General features: G+C 34.7%; 1 protein-coding gene across 14 annotated transcripts in view; it reads left to right on the forward strand.

Moving 5' to 3' along the window:
* LOC138326009 (SH3 and multiple ankyrin repeat domains protein 2-like) overlaps positions 1-21514 on the forward strand; it is an 87261-nt gene that overhangs the window by 23695 nt on the left and 42052 nt on the right. For 11 of the 14 annotated variants that reach the window (XM_069272143.1, XM_069272093.1, XM_069272151.1 and 8 more), the window contains 11 exons: positions 15035-15285; positions 15632-15703; positions 16045-16170; positions 16578-16649; positions 16999-17107; positions 17811-17968; positions 18893-19060; positions 19348-19464; positions 19689-19833; positions 20311-20568; positions 21098-21157. In XM_069272143.1, coding sequence (XP_069128244.1) covers positions 15100-15285; positions 15632-15703; positions 16045-16170; positions 16578-16649; positions 16999-17107; positions 17811-17968; positions 18893-19060; positions 19348-19464; positions 19689-19833; positions 20311-20568; positions 21098-21157 — 1471 coding nt within the window. In that variant the 5' untranslated portion in view covers positions 15035-15099. Of the gene's footprint in view, positions 1-15034; positions 15286-15631; positions 15704-16044; positions 16171-16577; positions 16650-16998; positions 17108-17810; positions 17969-18892; positions 19061-19347; positions 19465-19688; positions 19834-20310; positions 20569-21097; positions 21164-21514 lie in introns of all 14 variants that reach the window. The other 3 variants (XM_069272166.1, XM_069272197.1, XM_069272181.1) reach the window with 2 other exon arrangements.

Consider the following 21514-nt stretch of genomic DNA (forward strand, 5'->3'; position numbering starts at 1 on the left):
TGAGTAAAAGTCGTGATTGGCCCTCAGAACACCTGATAATGTTCACTGATGATAAGGGTTGATCTGGAAATACAAGTGTTGTTATCACACAATAAGGTGTACAGTCATTGTTGTTAGCCCAGATCAGATTACACAATGCTCTTATCTCTGGAATGGGGAAGTCTGTGGTTCTACTTTGTTAGATTCCTATCATACAACAAACCTCAACTCCGATCCTGATGTATATTCATGATCATTAGAATTATGTCAGCACAGGACACGTTCATGGCTTCTACCTGATGACTTTGATTTGCATATGATTTAGTTCTATTTTCATTAAATAGAGCATATAAATGCCTTGTAACCACTTTCTGACCATTTGTACTTATTATCCCCCGCCCAAGGAAGTTGGCGGGGTTCGTTGGGCAGGGGATATACAAACGGGTTCCGTCCGTCTGTCCGTCCGTACGAATGGTTTCCGGAGCATAACTCTAAAACCAGTAGAGATATTTCCACAAAACTTCATACACACATTGGTCTTATGGTCTAGTAGTGCCTTTTGCTATTTTTAGGTTTTCATTTTCAGCATTTTTTCCGTAAACATGGAAACATTGCTGAAAATATCATATTTTTGTACCAGCTTTGTTCCGGAGCATAACTATAAAACTAGAAGAGATATTTCCACGAAACTTCATAGACACATTGGTCTTATGGTCTAGTAGTGCCTTTTGCTATTTTAAGGTTTTCACTTTTGTACTTTTTCCTGTAACCATGGAAACATTGCTGAAAATGGCAGATTTTTGTGTAAGAATCTTTTCCGGAGCACAACTCTAAAACCAGCAGAGATATTTCCATGAAACTTCATAGACACATTGTTCTTATGGTCTAGTAGTGCCTTTTGCTATTTTTAGGTTTTCATTTTTTGTACTTTTTCCGTAACCATGGAAACATTGCTGAAAATATCATATTTTTGTATCAGGTTCGTTTCCGCAGCATAACTGGAAAACCGGTTGAGATATATGCACGAAACTCCATAGGCACATTAGTCTTATGGTCTAGTAGTGCCTTTTGCTATTTTAAGGTTTTCACTTTTTGTACTTTTTTCTGTAACCATGGAAACATTGCTGAAAATGGCAGATTTTTGTGTAAGAATCGTTTCCGGAGCACAACTCTAAAACCAGCAGAGATATTTTCATGAAACTTCATAGACACATTTTATGTAGGACTTTTAATTTTGTACTATGCTTTACTTTTTATTTAATATGCATGCAGTAAAACTCAGATATATCAAACTCAATTACTATGAACATTCACTTAATTCCTATGTAACTCATCGCTGTTTAAAACAAATCAAAAATCGCACTGTTAGCTGCTGAACTTTGTTAAAGCTAAGATCAATTCTGGTATTTTTCAAAGAAGCAAATGTTTTCAAAGTTGGTTTCACTTTGTTAAAAAAACCCATAAATATGTTTTGTATATATTCTTCAATTGCAGTTGGGTTTTAAAATACTTTCCCTATACTCTTACTAGCATATAAAATTAATGCATAAATTGATTTAGCTCTCCATTGGCGGGGGATCTGAATGACTATGTCCTTGTTACAGTTTTCAATAAAGGTCGAGAATTTTCAAGAAAACCTGATAGAATGTACGGTAATTTAAATTGGCTGAATATGCATAGGATAAAGTTAATAAATTAGGTTGTGGTTTATACCTTATTTGAGCATGGTTTGTATAACATGCCTGAATGTGGGGCATAGCTTGGTTGATGTTGACTTGGTTTGGGTGTATTTTGTTTAATGTCCTATTAACAGCCATGGTCATGTAAAGATGGTGTACATGACGTTTAGAATGTTGAGTAAAACCAGAATCTCTGGAGAAAACCCCACAACCTTCTGTCAGTGCCAGACAGTTGCTCCTCTAGTCTCGGAGGTTGAAGGCTCTAGTATGTGGATTGGTCACAGTGCAAAACGATATAGTTACGCGACTTTACTGAGAGGTCAGAACCAACCAGGATTGTCAAAGATGATAACGGTAAACTATGTAAAGTCACGATAAAATATGGAATATTAAGATCTACCATGGTATGAGTACTGTTACAAGATTGGCAAGTACAAAACTAACACGATACCTAAAAGACCTCACATTTATAGGGCCCATCGTAGTATGTGTCATGTGTCAAGAGATGATCAATAAATGATGCTTGCCATTAAAACATGTCTATTGATGTAGCCAAAATGTCCAAGACTCTTGATGACACTCCAAAAAGGTGACTGGAGGCAGAGAGGAGAGACTAACGAATGATTTGAATACACTTCCACACAGGGACCTGGCACGAATTTTTTAACCAACAGTATACATATAAATATATTATCGGCAGTAGAGAAAAGGGACCTATTTTTTAAAACGGTGATATATGTATACTGATGGTTAAAAAAATTCATGCCAGGTTCCTGTGACTACCTTCAGTACCGGTATATATTCGTGAAGACCCGTAGACACACCGTTGCAAAGCCGTATCAGAATCGTATCGGATATCGAAAACTGTTCTTTTTTCGGGGCCATCCGTGGAATTAGATTCGTAGAGGCGCCGTTGAGATGATCCATGAATGTGTGACTGGGGCATATTATGTAGGAACACTTTGGCTTAACCATTTGGCCACCACAGTTGATGTAGAGCATTGGCTATAGTCAGTTATACAGATAATATATTAATAGCTTAAGCATTTGTTGGTACATATATACATGGGACATAGTTACATGAGTTACATTAAGGACATTGTTTGGTAATTAAGTTGCAGTGATCTAAATCAGAGGATCTACATTCATATTGGAGATAGGGAAGAATGGCTCTATTTTTGGAGCATTTCAGGGACCTTCAAAGTCTATAGATTGACATTACAAAGTAACAAAAGCCCTTCCTGTCTGTCTTGTTGTTTGTCAAACATCAAGTCAAATTCTTCTATGTATTGCAGGGTATGCTTTATACATGTACTGCATATATTACTGTTCTGAGGTGGTATACTGTTGCAGGATGATATAAGAAGAGGTACAGCTGAAAAAGAACTCCATGTTATTTTTATCCTGCTCTTTGTAAATGCATCTATGTTAGATATTATTTAAAAAATATTGTATTAGAGCTAGTATTTATTCTTCTGGTTCTGGTTCTGCTTCGCTGATATTTGATGATAATTTCAAGAAAAACAATGTACCTTATAAGTCTAAAGTTAATGTGATGTACATCATTTATTCAGGCAATGAATTTGAAATTGTTGAATGGTATGAAAATAAATATTGTATCACCATTTACAATATACAGTGTAATATGTTAGCAACCCAAATGTCAGAGGTGAAAAATGTCTTTCAAACATTTAAAGGTGTATGCAAAGGTAATGACATTGATCCCTCAATATTAAAAAAAAAATAAAATTTTTTCTATATTTTACTGAGTATGAATTAAAGTTATACCACAATTGATGTACATATTTCTTAGGTACATGTAATCAGGATGTCTAGATGTCAGATTTTTGTTGTACAGGATAGTTATGATACAGGAATGTAGGGACATTAATTGGTTCATAGGCTAATAAGTGTCTCGGACACATGTCACCATGATATGTAATTTGTGACATCATTGAATCATAACACTTTTGATGACATCACAGCTGAGAAATGAGATGTGTGTGACATGTTATATGTATAAGTGAGGTCATTCTGGATAGGTTAGCAGACTTTTTTTTGTCAATTCATTTTGCTGTCATACCCTTAATTATGATGGACGACTTGTGTAAGCTCAATGATAAACCTGGTATTGCTTACTCTACTCTGGGGGAAAACAAGTTTTATTTCATTTTACATACATAAACAATTTATATATATCTTTTGATTGGTTTAGGGTCCCTATTAACAGCCATGGTCGTTAAAGGATATTTTTCAGGTTTATAAGGTGAAGGAAAGTTGGTGTACCTAGAGAAAAAACCACCTACCAGCGGTCAGTTCCTCATGATAACTGATCCACGTGGGATTCAAACCCATGACCCAGATGTGGAGGCCTTGTGATAATTATTTTTGGGACATCGTAACCACTCAGCTTCTGTGGCCTTGTATAAACGAAAAATTAAAAAAACGTAATTAAGTAAGCTGGATAGGTATATAGTTATGAGCTTAATTTTAGATGTCTGTATGGGTATTTACAAAAAAAAAATATATATTTACAAAATTAAGGGTATTTACAAAAAAATGTAACTGGTTTTTCTGTAGTTGTTTGATTATAGTAGTTTATCTACACTGTGTAAGGTGATTTGTTGATGGTTTATTAGGGATCAATGAGGAAGTGTAGGTCTGAGGAAGCCTGATCTAATCTATTATGAATGTCCATCTGGCAGACTACACCCAGCCACCATCACTGTACCACAACAAACAGTGAGGCTGATCGTGGGTACACCTGTGGCTACTATATATAGTACAATAACAAAAAGGATGGATACCTACGTTTTATCTATCATTAGTGTCAGGTAGGTTTCTATTGAATGTCAGAAAAGATGTCATACTTAAAATAGTGATTCTGAATATCAGAAAAGAGGCATACTTAAAATAGTGATTCTGAATATCAGAAAAGATTCGTACTTAAAATAGTGATTCTGAATATCAGAAAGAGGCATACTTAAAACAGTGATTCTGAATATCAGAAAAGAGGCATACTTAAAATAGTGATTCTGAATATCAGAAAAGATTTGTACTTAAAATAGTGATTCTGAATATCAGAAAAGAGGCATACTTAAAATAGTGATTCTGAATTAGAAAGAGGCATACTTAAATAGTGATTCTGAATATCAGAAAAGATGTCATACTTAAAATAGTGATTCTGAATATCAGAAAAGAGGCATACTTAAAATAGTGATTCTGAATATCAGAAAAGATTCGTACTTAAAATAGTGATTCTGAATATCAGAAAAGATTCGTACTTAAAATAGTGATTCTGAATATCAGAAAAGAGGCATACTTAAAATAGTGATTCTGAATATCAGAAAAGAGGCATACTTAAAACAGTGATTCTGAATTTTCACAAGAGTTTACCTGAACATATAAGAACAGGTTGAGACGTTTGAGGGTAGATCTCTAGGTATGAACTGTGATGATAAATGGAGAGCACACCTGGTGGGAGAGAGGATAACTGATCTGTAGCTAGGCTTAGAAGCTGTTGCTTGGTTGTGTAATAAAACTTGGTGTTTTTATACATACAACTATAAGACTTTAATATGAATGAATTGTTAGTATAAGCTGCCTTGTAATAAATGAGGTTTCAGATAAAAACTTAATTTATTGAAAATTCTAAAGAATGTAACAATGTTTTTGTGCAGAAGATAAATATTGAGAGCTTACATATTCTTTGTTCAATTGTTGTAAAGTTTTCAGATTTTGAGTTGTCAGAATCAATCTCATATCTTTCTGTCTGTTGTTAGTCACAAAATTTTGAAGTTTTATTCCAGCAAAATCTATATGCTGAATTATCTGCCTCAGCATTTGTGAGCTGTATAAGAGGGATATCGAAGCTTGGTGTATTTTATTGGTATCTGTAACATCTGCTGTATATGATATCATCCTTCATAGGATCAATACAATGTTAAAGATAAACACAAATACTAAATCATTTGGGGAGTACTTTATGTCAATATCATTTTCTAAACAATCATAATAAATCTGTGTGACTACTGACTGTCATTTCATTGGTAAACTGTCATTGTTTTGTTTAAAGCTTTTAAATTAGGTATTTTTTTAGAACAAAACTTGTGGATAAGAAACATGTGACATTTGCTTTGAAATATTTACTATCTTCATTCCCATGTAAACCATGGATTGATTCAGGCTATCCATTTGCTGTTAAACCTTTCAGTTCACGACTTATACTTCAAAGAAGCGTTGGTCAAGTAAAGGACTACTAACTATTAAGTAGTGAGGACATTGTCGTTCCTGGGTGTCGTTGACAACACAGCTGGAATGTTACTGATAATTCCTGATAAGTTGACTGGTCGGGAGGGGATCTTTTTGTCGCCTGTCAGATTTCACCCGGCCAGGTTCCAGACTAGTTCAGAGGATGTGTAAAAGATAGGAATGTATAGCAGTATTAGGTAGAGTTACTAAACAGCAAAATGGACATTTAATTGTTTTGGGAATTTGACAGTGTCCACAGAGCTTTCAGCTTCCATTAAAATTGTGGTGCTACTACATTAAAGTATGAATGATGAGTAATATGAAGTGATTGTTATACATCAGTGACTAGTTCAACATATTAGTATCAGTTTTGAGTACTATCATTGTTTTGAGTCTTTCACATGTTACCAAAAGTATAATATATATCAAAAAAGTTATATAATAATATACAAATTAAGTTTGCAAGGGCATGATATTTATGCCAGCTAGATAATTTAAAACTTAGATTTGTCGCAGTGTGGATTTAGGTTTTTCAATTTTGGTTATATTATAATTATTAATAAAATCAGGTTTTGTAGTTTGGTTATCAATTATATATATATATATATATATATAGTTATTGAGAACTTGGGTTTCATTGTTTTGGACACTAAAATATGATAAATTATCAAACTAGGGGGGAGATGATCAGCAGCTGATGACCAGTCTGTATAAGGTGTTGGATATAGCGCCTATCTTTACTGACTAATACATATACTGACCCTGCATGTATAATAATTGTGACCATAATAAAATGGACAATCTGTGTAGTACTGTGTAGCAGGACAGGTTCAGTGTCACTTGTCCTGACAATAGGCTACTTAGGCCAGCACATAATGTATCTTGACAGTTACATGTATTATATATTGTGTTTGTGGTAAGTAAAACACTTCTACGTTACAATAACATTAAGTACATATACCGTAGGAGTCTATGTGTTATTACCAGACGTTCACTGAGAATTACTGTTGGATAATGTTAGATAGCTAAGCCCAAAATTTCAAACTCATACATTTTGCAATATAACTGACAGATTTAGATGAGAAATTATGATTTGGCCTTTATAATGGTTTTGTCTATAATGAAGCATTTACACCTTTTCTTTCTTCCAATATGATCAATGACTGTGAATGTATTTAAATTACAATTACATAGACAGCCCTTTAGTTATATTAATTGAATCAAATAAAAGTGAATCTTTGACAACAATATTGAGATGGATGTATGTTAATCAACCTCAATTGTGTTGATGAATTGATTTATTTGCTATCTCTGTATCTATAAAAGTATAACCTGTCAAAACAGGCCCTAATTGTCTAATCCAGACCCCTGTCTATTTCTTAATTATAGTTAAAAAAAAACTATATAATCTGAAACCTGTCTATACCGACCAAATATGTCGGCTTTGCTGATGTCCAATTTAGACAAGTTATATTGAATAAAGAATAATAGAATTTTAGTAATCTTAACATTTTATACTGATTAGACACAAAGAATGACCTGATGAAAGTCACAGTATAATTGTGTCATTAAATTTCCACATCAAGATAATAAATATAGATTCCTGGTTGCATTCCCCTTTGGTTGATTCACCTGTCAGTCATGCATATATCAGGCCATTGTTTATATCAATCCAGGGTCCTGAGGTCTTCCCAATATAGCTCTTTGAGGCATGAAAAGCCAGTCCTTTATTGTTTTGTAAGGGATTCATTTGTTGACCATACAAATAAAGCTAGACTTATAAAATCTAATCGACTGACAGCTTTTCGTACTAATGGTCAGTGCTCAGGAGGAACAATGGCCATTTTATTTTATTGGTGACCTGCTGATGAGACCGTCACATGTAATCCTGTGTGAAACATGAAATGTGACAATTATGCCTTTGTATGCATCAGAAACTATGTGAATGAATGAATTACTCTAGGTAGATGATAAAATAAAACTTTGTGACTAAATGAAATAAGTCTACCTAGGTGAAAAGATTTTTTTGGGGGGACTGAATGAAATTCGTCAAGCTAGATAAAATATTTTTTATTCCTTGAAAATTTTGTATGGTTGTCTATACATGGAATTGAAATTTAATCAGAAATGGAGCATAGAACTGAATAGTGCTGAAAGTCATCAGATAACTAGGGGATCAATGGTCAAAACATATGTTGTGTTTATAAACCAAAATTCAGTCGTGTGCTCTATCTATAAAACAATATGTAGATCAGGGTTACACTTCTGATTTGTTAATTGTCTTCTTTTCCGTGTTAAGGCACGATCACATTCCACTATCACGATGATGTAAATTAATATTCTAATTAATGTAGTTAATAGATTTTAATTAAAATGGTTTATTCATGAAATAGGTAACTGAAAGAATAATATATGGTACAGTCTACACTAGAGGCAATATATTGTACTGATCTAGTTTTAGTAGATATCTAACCTTTTTTTTTTTATTTGTTGAGCAAGTTTGATCTACAGAGCAGTTTCTGTTGTTGAGTACTGACGAACCAAAAGTCCTTGAACTGGTATGTGCATCATGTTCTGTTGATAAAGAAATCCTGAGAATTTTGAGAATTGATTTATAATAGTATATGTAGGCCTATATACAATAATGATGTGCATGGTTTCTGGATTAGTTGGTATTATGTGGGTGTGGGCATCAGTACCAGCTATATATAGCTAGTATACAGTAGGTTGATGTCGACGTAATATTAATCAGATGATAAAATATATTGTGTAATATACCTGTACTTATATACAGTAACTTGTCATCCTGGTATACTATATATATACGTATATACAAGGAAGACACAACAGAACATTCTATTGTGTCTAATTGGTTTCTGTTTCCTGCTTGGACAGGTGATATATAGGATCCTGTTGTCAAATTAACACTTAGAGAGGACTTGCATGGTGCTTGGTCTGCCTATCTGTGTAATTCAGTGCATTATTAATATATTGTTATGGTCAATCCTGATGTCTTGCTATATAGCTAGGTTATACAGTCACCCTGACTATAGTGGCTTGTGCTATTGAGAAAGCTGAGAAACAGACTGGTCTGTGTTGCGTGGCTGCATATGTACTTTTATGTTCATGTTAACATACACATATATTTACAGTCAGTGGTGAATTGATAGTATAAACCCCGTTGATTTCTACCAAAGGCTACTCAACTTTATTTCTCGATAGATTGAGTATGTCACGCGCAATTTGGAGCCGCGTGGATGAATTTATGATGGTCAAAATCAGAAACTTTTGGTGTTTTCAGTACCGAACGTACGTTCGATGAACATGCAGGCATCAAAATAGGTTTCAACACATATACATGTACGTGTGTAAATACAAATGTAGAAAAGTTACATTGTTTATGTTACTACCGTACCTCTTTTAGCAATGCTTCCGTGGGTATGATAAATAAACAATGTTGTACAATGTACAGTTTTGCACATTCTGCATTCTGATGACGTCGCAATGTTTACATGTTGTGTGTCGGTGAGTGTGTGTCGGTGAGTCTGTGCTGTTCGCTACAACATGTAGATCTACATCATATTTGTATTTTTAACATCTTTGGTTGTACGCAAATGGATAAGATATATCAGGACAACATCAGTCTTTAGATGGATAAGTTTAACCAAAACGACCAAGCACGACAATGCATTTTTGTTCACCTCGCGGGACAGACAAGTCCTGTACGTTATCTACTGTGAATCGGCGATAGTAGGCCCTCCTTACTTATACCTACACAATGTACGTTTGGGTGTTTCGAAATATCAATGAAACGGAATCCTACAATTGTAGCTTTACAATACTTGTAATAGATATCTCTAATATTTATTGAAGTGTTTGAAACAACAATATAAATATAAGCTAACATTTAGAGAGCGGTAAACGTTTATAGTAGTGGGCCTACCTGTGTTTGTACATGTTCCTCGAAACGACGTTCCGATACATTTGAAAATCTCCAAAATCCGGAAATAATGTCATGATACTATGTAAACATCCATGTATTCAAGTAATTTCAAACGTGAACTGATTAAGTAGAACTCAAGTGATCACAAAATCGAAGAAACTGTCTGTTTGTCACACCTCCTTGACACAGGCGGTTTGAATCGGACGCCGCGTCACAACTACGTTAAATATCCTGCCACGTTATGAATTGTGTAAGCGTGTGTAATAATACGAAGCAAAAGATTAAAACCAAACTGCTTTGCACCATGGTGTTTTTTACAACAGATAAATATAACGATTTATAGTTTCATACCGGGAAAACACCAGATATATGCTTCATCAGACGGAACTCATTTTATTTGTATGTTCATTGATAAATTGGCGGGAATTTCCGCCACTTCGAGTGGCTGTTCCAAATGCCCGTCGGAACCAAACGATATAATCCAATTTTAGTCTTATAAATGCCATAAACACTATAAAGTGTAAATTTTGAGCTATGAAAATAATAGTTCAGACTGTAAATATAAGGATTAAAGTCTCTCTCTGGTGGTTCTATCGAAGGATAAAGTTGAGTAGGGTATCGATATTTGTTTCATGGACCGCTTCGCGGTCCATTCCAAATATCGATACCCTACTCAACTTTATCCTTCTATAGAACCACCAGAAAGAGAATTTAATCCTTAAATACGCATACCATTCAGTGAGGATCATACCTCAAAATGTATGTTGATTGTTCATGGCAATAAGCAACTACAAGAAAGAAAATCACCTGTTTTTTTAATTACCAATACAACAATTCAATTCCTAGTAACTGCTCCAATAGGTTTCCACAGGTCAGACCAGGAAGGCTATTAACATTGATGGTTCATTAATAAGAAATCAATTGGGTCAGAACATGTTAAACTATAGGATACAAAACTAGTTCCCCATCAGTTCCCATTCAATGCTACTAGCCTCATAGTGTCTTCATGGTCATGGAATGACTGAACCCAGGAATGTCATTAGTACCTATAGAAATGAACTCAGTAGGCCACAGACATTGGTTAATGAGGGGAACTTTTACATGTTTACATTGTACCATTCCTTAATATCAGTCTCTACATTGGTGATGGAAATAGGATCCATGTTAGTGGATATTTTTACTATTTTACTGTAGACTTATAAGACTGAATGGAGAAAAATTTTCAATGCTTCATTGGTTTTGGTTTAGTTTTATGTCTATAGTGGTCAGAAGGTATCAGGTATTCCAAGCCAGAGTCCTGAGAGAAAATAATATCAACCTGTATGAGCATTTCACTTTTCAACTAGTTGTCGGACACATTAACCTCATGGTTCTCTTTGCTCCAGTTTCGTCAATATCTCTTAAATTCTCAACAAGAAAACCCTGAATGTGAGGGAAATTACCTAAGTTTATAAGGAACATAGTCTTCAACTTCTGTAATTCTGTAATTAATTTTGATAATTTTATGAATTTCCTTGAGTTAAGATACTGATGACCCTGGTACTTTGCTACTGAACATCACTCTTTATTCTTTTGTTTTCATTCTAACCTGAAGTTTATATCACCACACATAAGAGTGTAACAGAATCTTATAGTTTTTTTTTAGAAGCCACAGGTCATGGCAAAGGTTGGCGTGTTATTTTGTTTAACTATTCTTAGCTTGGATTTCACAAAAAAAAACCATTCATTGTATCTTGTGTCCATAGTGTATTGTAGCTACTACAACATAAGATATGGTGATCAAAATGTGAATACACCGGCTATTATTCTTACTTTCCTTTGCCACTCATATTTGAATCGAAACCATTCTGCTGGTAGAAAATAGACATACCAATTCAAACTCATAGCATCCCAGTTAGAAATAGTAAAGATACATATCATCACTTAATTAACACAAGAACCTATTATGGGTTTGAAAATAGAAATGTGTAACAAAAATGCCAGTGGAAGCATCTGTTTGAATTTGCTACACCATTATCAAATTCTGACGTCATTTTATGATGTAGCTGGATGCCATGTTGAATTGCCAGTAAAAAAACCAATCCAGATCATAACTGTAATAGCAAAAAGCTAGCTAATGTAAACTTTGAAACTAAGAGGAGGAAACAAAACTAGAAATTACACGATTCTTGCATGGTATAGTGCTAATGAAGATTGCTTTGGTCATACTACAGTATGCTGTGCCTAATGAAATAAATCGCCAGGGACATTCACATATAATGCTGTGCATGTTCCTGCCTATACTGACCTAGTCTTTACATACTATAAAATAGAACTCTAGAAGACAGAATAATTAATAATGGTAAATTCCTACAAGTTTATGATAATAATATTCTAGTAAAGGTCAAGTATAATTTGACATTTGTTGTAATAACTGTCTACCATAATATATGTCCTGTTACTGATTTGGTCATGCACAGGACTGTTTTTGCTTGCAATGGCTGTTTCTAAATGGCATTTAGTTCATTCAAAGATAGTTTCTTGAGTACAATACAAAGGTTTTTTACCAACTTTGGAGCAGTTCTTGAATTTATTCATTACTGAAGCTAACAGTCATGAACTAATTAGATTAAAAACATAAAAAGGTCTGAATTAAAATTAAAATTATTCTATAAAGGTCAGTTCTCAAAAATAATGTTAGCTTTTATTTATTATTAATTTTGATTTATCAAATAAAACTGCTTTTGTAGTCCACAATAGTGGTGAACCAATAGATTGGACCCTCCAAATTGTTGACCTTGACTTAGATGATTTGCTATATAGCCCTGACAGCGTGCCAAACTTTACATGGACATACCTAGCTAATGTATTACAGAAGGTGTTGTATATATCCTGTTTTCTTACCTCCTGTGTAAACACAACAATTTATGAATGACAAACAAGCGTCTATAAACTTACCAATATCTTATCTATATTGGACACTGATTGTCTTTTAAAATATAAACTTTTATAGGCTGAGTAAGTGGTGAAACAAGAATGTTTCTAACAGTTTCAGTGGGCTTTTCATGTCTGTGTGTGGTCAGGGCTTCGTTTTAATGAGATTTACAATGATAAAAGTATAAGTTCTATATGTACCCACCCGTCTCCACTACCACTACCACATGTACACCACTCAGCATATAGGGGTTAGGGAATTATATAAGTATTACCAATTGTTTCAATGTTGTTACAAGTTGTAAGTAACAAATTGATGATGAAGGGTGTTCTCTGCCGGACAGGATACAGTGAGTAAATAATTTATGGACATCACGCAAAATGGAATCATGCATAGATACAATGTTCTTGTCGTCATATTAGAGATGTCCTTGGCAGTGCATAATGTGTTTGTAAGAAAATTAATAATATTTCTTTTAGTTGAATTAAGTCAAAAAGCAACCACACTACTTAATCAGTATAGTGATTAAATTGAATCATAATCATCATGTTATCAAATCTGACTCGTAGGATCATGAATATTTCAAAGCAATAAAATGAAATGTACCAGCATCTTTAATTTGGTTGTTGATATAGGAGTACGTTAATATTTTACTTTTGAGACTCCGAGGTCAATGACAGGGTAATTTTTTCATGATGATTGGGCCTCTAGGCTGCTGATTCATAGTAATTTATAATGTATCAGCAGCTTCCAGTACAAATGTAAGTGTCCTCTTATGGTGAACTGACCAGAGGACAAACCAGGTTATTGTCTCTTAGTCCACTCTCAGACATACCACTCTGTCCACTCAGGCCAGTCCTGTTATATTGCAGCTTGCATCTCAGCTTTATGTAATAGTCTGTCATGGTTCGTGCATTTCCTCATAAAGGTCAAAGCCCGGACATTTTTGTATCAAGATGTCAACATGAAATGACAACGTACCCTCGGGTCATATCGTGTAGATCTCATCAAAAAGCTAGTTTGAACATTGCCACATGCAATATGTTGCCCAGAGCTATGAAAGACTAAGCTTGTTTAGACCTAGTGCATCTAAAAGGTGGTGTGTGATCATCAGCTTGTCTCAACCTCGCAGGTTATTGTTCCTTGTACTTGTATTATATATCACACAGGAGTGGTAAACCTTGTACCTCTGGACTGTTATTGTGTGGCTGGATGTTCATGGAGTGATGAATGCAATACCTTTATAATGATGCTAGTGGCATAGTGACATACACAGAAACTCAGTGTAAATATTCCTTTAGTGGATATCAATTAATTCATGGATTAATGAATGGAATACATCTACTGATATTGGTGGCATATATATAATTGTGTATAATATATATATATACGTGTCTGCGACGTTCATGGAGTATAATGAATGCAGTTCCATTGCAGATATGTTGGAGTCATGGTGATTCATGACATGACTATTTCTGGAGTTCATGAAGTAATGAATGCAGTATGATAATTCATTTAGATGAATGTGGTTGTCCTTTCATGCATTTGTTTGTTTTGTGAAGTTTGTTGAGTAATGCATACAATGCATATACCTTTACTGAAATTGATTTCATTGGGATTCATGTATATTTTGTGAAGTTCTTGGAGTAATTAATGCATTTAACTTTCATGAAATTGATGCCATTGGGATGTACACATCTTCTGTGTAGTCATGGAGTAATGATCAATGCAATTGGGACCTTTATTGGAATTGATGTAATTCGGATTGAAACATCTGTATTTATGGGTTAATGAATGCAATACCTTTACTGAAATTGATAGAGTCAGGATTTAAACATCTGAAGTTCATGGTGTGATGAATGCAATATGTACCTTTACTTAAAATTGTAGATGTCATTCAAATAATTTCATGTAGTTATGATCTTACCCAATATTTTCATTTAAGTTTGTATCATTGGAATTAAAATTTGTTGTGTATTGTTCATAATATAATGAATAAATACTGTATTTGATGCTGCAGGTGCTTTATCAGAAGCTTCATATTTTTTTGAAGTTTGTGTATTAGAAAATTTCAATCAGAGTGACTCTTTTAGGCATCATAGAGGGATGAAGATTTATACATTCACAGATCATGAGATGATTTGGCAAGCAGCTTATTTCATCTATGTACAGAAATCCTAAAAATACAAAATGATTTCAAAGTTTCATAGAAAAAAATATGTTGTCAAAGAGAAAATCATTTGTAAATTTACTATTTCATGATTTCAGAGATGAGATGAAGTAACTTGTCTTTATCGCCATGACGACGCCTTTGACGAAGGGCTGATTTTGAAATGGATGCTGGTAACCCGTACCATGTCAGCCCCAACAGGAAGTCCTATGTGGGTCCGTCTCTCACCTACAATGGGGTTCCGGCTGAACTACGCGAATCTAACCACTATATGGAGAGTTCCTTTACGTCTGACAATCAGACTGGGACAGTGTTTATACGTATCTCCATACCGGATCTGAAAGTCCAGGTATAGTATGTTACTGAATATTTATGTAGAACACCTCATACAATGAGTTAGATCCAAGACTTAGCTCATACAAACTCCTCTTTTAAAATGAAAGTTTTCTAGGTGAAAGTTTCAATCTTTTTCATATAATTTTAGTCTGTAATGTGTATTAATGCAAAAATAGGTCAATGTACCTTAGATTTGACCTTTAGCTATTATTAAACACAAATGTTATAGTTATCCAGCTTAATTTCACATCGAAGGTAGAAAACATAGTTTCTTCTCAGCTAATACATATGGTAAGCTGCTTCAATTTGAATTTTGTACATGTATATGTATTCTATATTTATTTCTGTTTGAATTGCAGAAGTGCCTTCAGTTTGAGTTGGACGAGACGGTATGGCAGGCAAAGCAGCGTCTCTTGGGGACATTTGCCAAGGTATTCCATCATAACACTTTAGCTTGATTCTTTATTTACTACATTATCTACATTCATTTTTGAAACATCTACGGTATTTAAACTGTTTTCATTTAATATATCAAAAACTTCATGCCAAATATCTTTCTTTCAAAATTAATATAACATAGATTGGTAAAATATCTTGGTAAGGTAAGACAATCATTGATGTCATCAGTGCCTGAATGCAAGTCATGATAATAACATATGTTAAAATGAAGGGCTGCCAAGTTTGTTCCAATGAATAACCTTGATCTCATATTAGCTAAAGTCTTAAAGCATCAATTTAAGAATATCTATATTGCATTTGTCTTTACTTTCAGGATCTGAAGGATGCCTTAAATTTCGGCTTGTACAGCCCGCCTATCAATGGCAGGGCTGGCAAGTTTCTGGAGGAGGAACGACTGCTCCGACACTATCCACTACAGGGACCAATCGGATTCCTTGAGGTGGGTCACATCTACCAATCAGCATCAAGTTTCTTCTGTAAAAATTGGAAGGATCTGTTTAGTGTTTTCTCCTTGTTATAAAGTCTCTGATTTTGCAAAATGTTTTCCTTTAATACTTTTTCATCTATTCTATTGATATGTAGTAACCTTATTAGTAGGATTCACTAAAAGGTAATTATAGGTTGTCAAATGTATATATTGTTAGTTAGCTTTGAAACTAAATGATGGTCTAGAATTTGGTAGAATATTGTGAATCATCTTAATTTTATGTGGGATTAATTTTTGCAAATTTCCCAATTTGCGAATAATCTAAGTTATGTTTTTCATTATGTCAGATTATATGGGAAGAATTTTGATGTGAATTTTAGTAAATGAAGTCATAAAGACTTTTTGTTTTAATTTAACAGTTTAAATATAAAAGAAGAGTCTACAAACTGATGAATTTAAATCCAAGAAAACTCAAGCAACTTAACTCAAAGGTATGTATACAAAATTTGAAGTTACTTAATACTGTAAATTATGTACTGATGATGGATACAGAGACATCATGATATGTATCTTGTATCTCTTAGCTAAGTTTGATTCAGTTTCAACATCACTCAAGAAAGTTTGTGGTATTTTAAGTAGGAATTTAACCATAATACTGCTATATTCTTCATTCTAAATATTACATTCAGTATCCTACCTTAAATTTTTATATGCATTCATCAGTTTACTTTACAATAAAATATTTTAATTTACACATAATTTACTTACTATACAGTCTTGCTTCACAATACAATATTTTGATTTACACAGATTTAACTTGCTGTACTGTCTTGTTTTTAGGGTAATTTTAAACACTTCATGGATTATGTGAAGAACTGTAATGTGGAGAAGGTGACCAAGCTAACTAATAAGGGACTTGATCCAAACTTTCATGATTCTAGCACAGGGGGTAAGTTCTGTCATAAAGAAACTGGTAGTATAGGTTCTTTTGGAGTCCAATAGGTATATAAGAGCTGGGATTTGAAGAGGTTCTAAAATGTAGTATGTGGGTTAGTTGGCTTCTAACATGCCTGTTACATGGTGAAGTTTTGAAGTAGAGTTATGGATCATCCTTGATACTCCAGGGGTTACTTTCACTGTTGTTATATCCACCCCTGGACTATCTTTTAGTAAAACTGAAGGCAGGATTAAAAGAAAATGAACGAACACAGACCAGAAAAAACGTCCTTTGAAGATATTAAGGAGAGCGGCACCCAACTTTAAAGCCACAAAGTCAATGTACCATTACTTGATTCTTTTTATGTACATCAAAAGGCCAACATAACTACTCATCTTTTTGCAGACAGAACCTTCAGTTTTACTATGAAATAGTGCAGAGTTGGATGTAAAAATAGTTATAGTAATCTCTGCAATGTTGAGGATTAGTTATGGATATGAATACAAGTGATAATTTATATAGGTGCAGTATGTGGCACCCCATGATCATTTATTGGTATTGTCTCCATTTTGCAGATGATCACTTAGCTCACTTCATTAAATCAGAATTGAAACACGGTAATGATGTTTTTACAAAAAATACGATATTTATATAATTATGATTTTAATGATGAATGACAAAGTTTGAAAAATGTTTGTTTTTGCCTTGTTGATAGAGACCCCCTTGAGTCAGGCTATGACATTAACCAAGCAGAAATGTCGGGAGCTGATTATCAGTCTAGTAGGAGGTGGAGCGCACCTTGACTTCCGCACCAAGAAAGGCCTAACCCCGCTACACCGTGCTGTACTGGCAGGGAATACAGAGGCTGTAAAGGTATGTAATACTGTACATCACAAGAAAAGGTCAAGTGCATTATTCAAAGAGTAATGGATATTTACTGGACACTGGTCAATCGTTACCAGGAGATTGATATACCATCATGTGGCCTCCCCTCCCCCTGATCTCCACACTTCCTCCTATTAGTATGACAGATTGTGTTTCCTCTGTTAGATCTCTCACCTGTTGTTTGTGACGATGTCACGAGAGTTGTCCCGTCAGATGATTGGCGACCGGCCATATACACCTACAGCTTCAATCCAGAGTGAGGTTGTAAGTGTGACTCATGTCTTACACCATCAGAAATACTTGTGACTTTATAACATTGGATGTATACAATGAGTTTCCAAAGGTGTCTACATGTAAGTTACGTTATTTTTAGAAAATATTCTTAATGAATCAGTATGCTTTCTTCATATTTCATTTTGACTAGACCTACTTCCTCTGTGAAGTACTGTCTTTAACTCTTTAATTCCTTAATATTTTGTATTGTACATTGTATATTCTTTTGTGTTAGACTTGTGGTAGCTGTACATACACATTTTATGCTCAGAGGTTGGTAGACCCAAGCAAATCTCCTAAGCTAAATACTCAGGAGCCTTACCTCTCCCCCCACTCACCGCCTTCATTGTCAAATACAGTACATGTATTTCATATAAAGTACTATTTTTCAGACTCTGTTAGACCAAATGATACAATACATGGGGCTGTAACCTCGCCCCAGGACCACCACCCCTCCCCTCCAAGGGCCTTTAAAACCATCCACCCCCCATCGTCTAGTATTACATACACATGTTATATTTTCAGACCCTGTTTGACCAAATGATACAATACATGGGACCGTAACAACCCCCCTCCCCCCAGGACCTTTAACCCCACCAACCCCTATTTTCCAGTATTACATACACGTTATATTTTCAGACCCTGTTAGACCTAGGAGCGTCCCCTAACCTGAAGGATGCACGGGGTCTGACCCCCCTGTACTTCTGTGCGGCGCACTCCTGTAACCCTATTTGTATGGAGATGCTGTTGATGGAGAAGGCTATCATTGGTGCCACCGACGAGCAGGGCTGGATGGAGATTCATCAGGTGGGTGTCAGTAGGATTGCAGATTGAGTAAGATGATCTCCACTTCTTGGTTGAAAGCTTGATTCCCAAGTTGGGAGTGTCCAGGTACTAAATATAGATTGATGTTTTTTTCCTGGGTACTGATGCTTCACTTCACTATGAAAACCTGACACGACTGAAGCAACACATGTAATGAGCAGCATGCTCGTATATAAAAGTCAACACAAGGATTTTTTGTTATGATGATAGAATATCACTATTTTCTATATATTAACGTAACTTAAATAAAAATTGTGTTTCTGTTTTAGGCATGTCACAATGGCCTAGTCCAGCACCTGGAGTACTTATTGTCGTACGGAGCAGACATGGACATCCAGAATGCCAGCGGTAATACTGCGCTGCATGTGTGTGCAATAAATAACCAGGTATGTCTTCTGTTTCATTACATAGGGAGGGGGGTATCTTAAATGAGTGTTCATTAATTATGAGACTTTATGAAACATGTCTTAGAAGGTTTATCTTTAACTAAAAATTAAATCATTAAGAAGTTACTTATACATTAACACAATGTGTTCTGTCATTTTATAATCCTGCAGATGATAATTTTGAGGATAGAGATATAACTAGTGTCGTTTTTTTCTGTCCCCAGGAGTCCTGTGCTCGTGTGCTGTTGTTTCGTGGGGCCAACAAAGAAATTGTGAACTTAAATCATCAAACACCATACCAGGCGGCCATTATTGCTCAGAGTCACGATCTCATCCTGATGTTGGAACAGCACCGAAATGAGGATGTTGGTCAGTATAAAGATACTATCAAAGGATAGTTTGAGGGTCTTCTGACTCAGAGATTATTAAAGAATAGATTGAAGGGCATTTGAACTTGATTACTGGAAGATTTGGTTCAAATTGAAAATTTTAGCGAGTCCCAGCGAAACTTAAAGTACAATTGGCTGTTGATTAGTCCTACCTTCCGGTGATTCAAACGTCACAATATGTATGTCAAGAGATGACATGACAATCATCAGATGGTGAAACAATTCGATGGTAAATTGTACTTTACTGATGTCGTTTTGGAAACTAAAAACCGTTGTATTAAATATACATACCGTAACAACAATACTATTATTTCTGATTTGTATTTGAAGTTTGTAAAGGAGTATTTGGTTGTTACTTGAATCGTTTAGTGTACAGCATTTATAAGAACGCATAAACATAATTTGTAATTTTAAAATCCAGAGTTTTTACTTTATTCATACCATTATCTATTTTTAGTTCCGATTCGTGAGATGCCCCGATACAGTAACCGTCGCCGTGACAATCCAGGATTACAGTCTATATATGGAATGTCTCGTAGTCGTAGCGACCCGCGTATCAATGCCATTTCAATGATGGATGATAAATACATGACACATTTCGCATCGATGCATAACTTAGCGTATTTAAACAACAACCACCCAGATACGCCCTCTGGTGGCTATGAGACTGACTCGCCACGGTCAATGTCGGTATCCAGCACAAGCTCTGGTATGGGTAAGTAGTTCACTGTAGGACAATTCTTCATGGACAGTATTGGTCTGATAAAGACAAAATAAAAATAAGAATGATATCGGTGCAATATCAGCTGAAATTATTATCAGAAAGAAACAAGGCACTTTCTCTATGATGCATGCCTTTCCAGCAGGTAGATGTAAAAGCATACAAATACTTGATTAGTCTGTAGACTTTGGTGGATGGGAAAATAGATTTTTAGGTTCTATACATGGCTCATGGTTACATTGCTGAGTTTTCTCTAGGACTAGCTTTAGTTTGTTTAATATTTGCATAAATTTTACTGTCATTTTTTTTCAAATAGTGGTTTATATGTACGAAGTCTGTATGAGTTGGTGAAGGTATTTATAAAGTAGTTACTTAAGTTTTCCGTATGGCTCAGTGGATAGTGTGCTGGGTCAGATTGGTCTATAGTGCCATCACTTTGTGTAACATTTATATAATTTTACTGGCAACACAAGGAAACTGTGAACTATTGATTTTGTAAGTGATGTGTTGGTATGTAACACAGGCAAACATAAAACAGCTGTTACCAAGGATGTTTCCAGGCCATCAGGTGCAAAGGTGAAAGGTAAAGGTTGTATGCATATCTTATCATAGTCAGCTTTTACTGTACAATAGATCAGTTGTCTACGCTTCCAAAGAAATTAAAAATCTTGGAGCTAGCTGCTTTCATAGTAGAATAACTGTGTACTATAATATGGGTTGCTTTTGTTATTTCTACAGTGCTAGTATTAATCTTAATTAAGTCTCTTTAACATTTAATCAATACATAGTTATATCAAAATTAGAAGCTACCCTACCTCACATGAAATTGTAAAGAAATCAATAGAATATCTACCTGACTAGAGCACTGATGACCTCTTCATCTGTTTAGTTCCTTTCCATTTTCTCTAAAAAAAAAACAAAAAAACAATGAGTTTGATGA

This window comes from Argopecten irradians, chromosome 1, assembly GCF_041381155.1.
Source record: "Argopecten irradians isolate NY chromosome 1, Ai_NY, whole genome shotgun sequence".
NCBI classification, from domain to species: domain Eukaryota; kingdom Metazoa; phylum Mollusca; class Bivalvia; order Pectinida; family Pectinidae; genus Argopecten; species Argopecten irradians.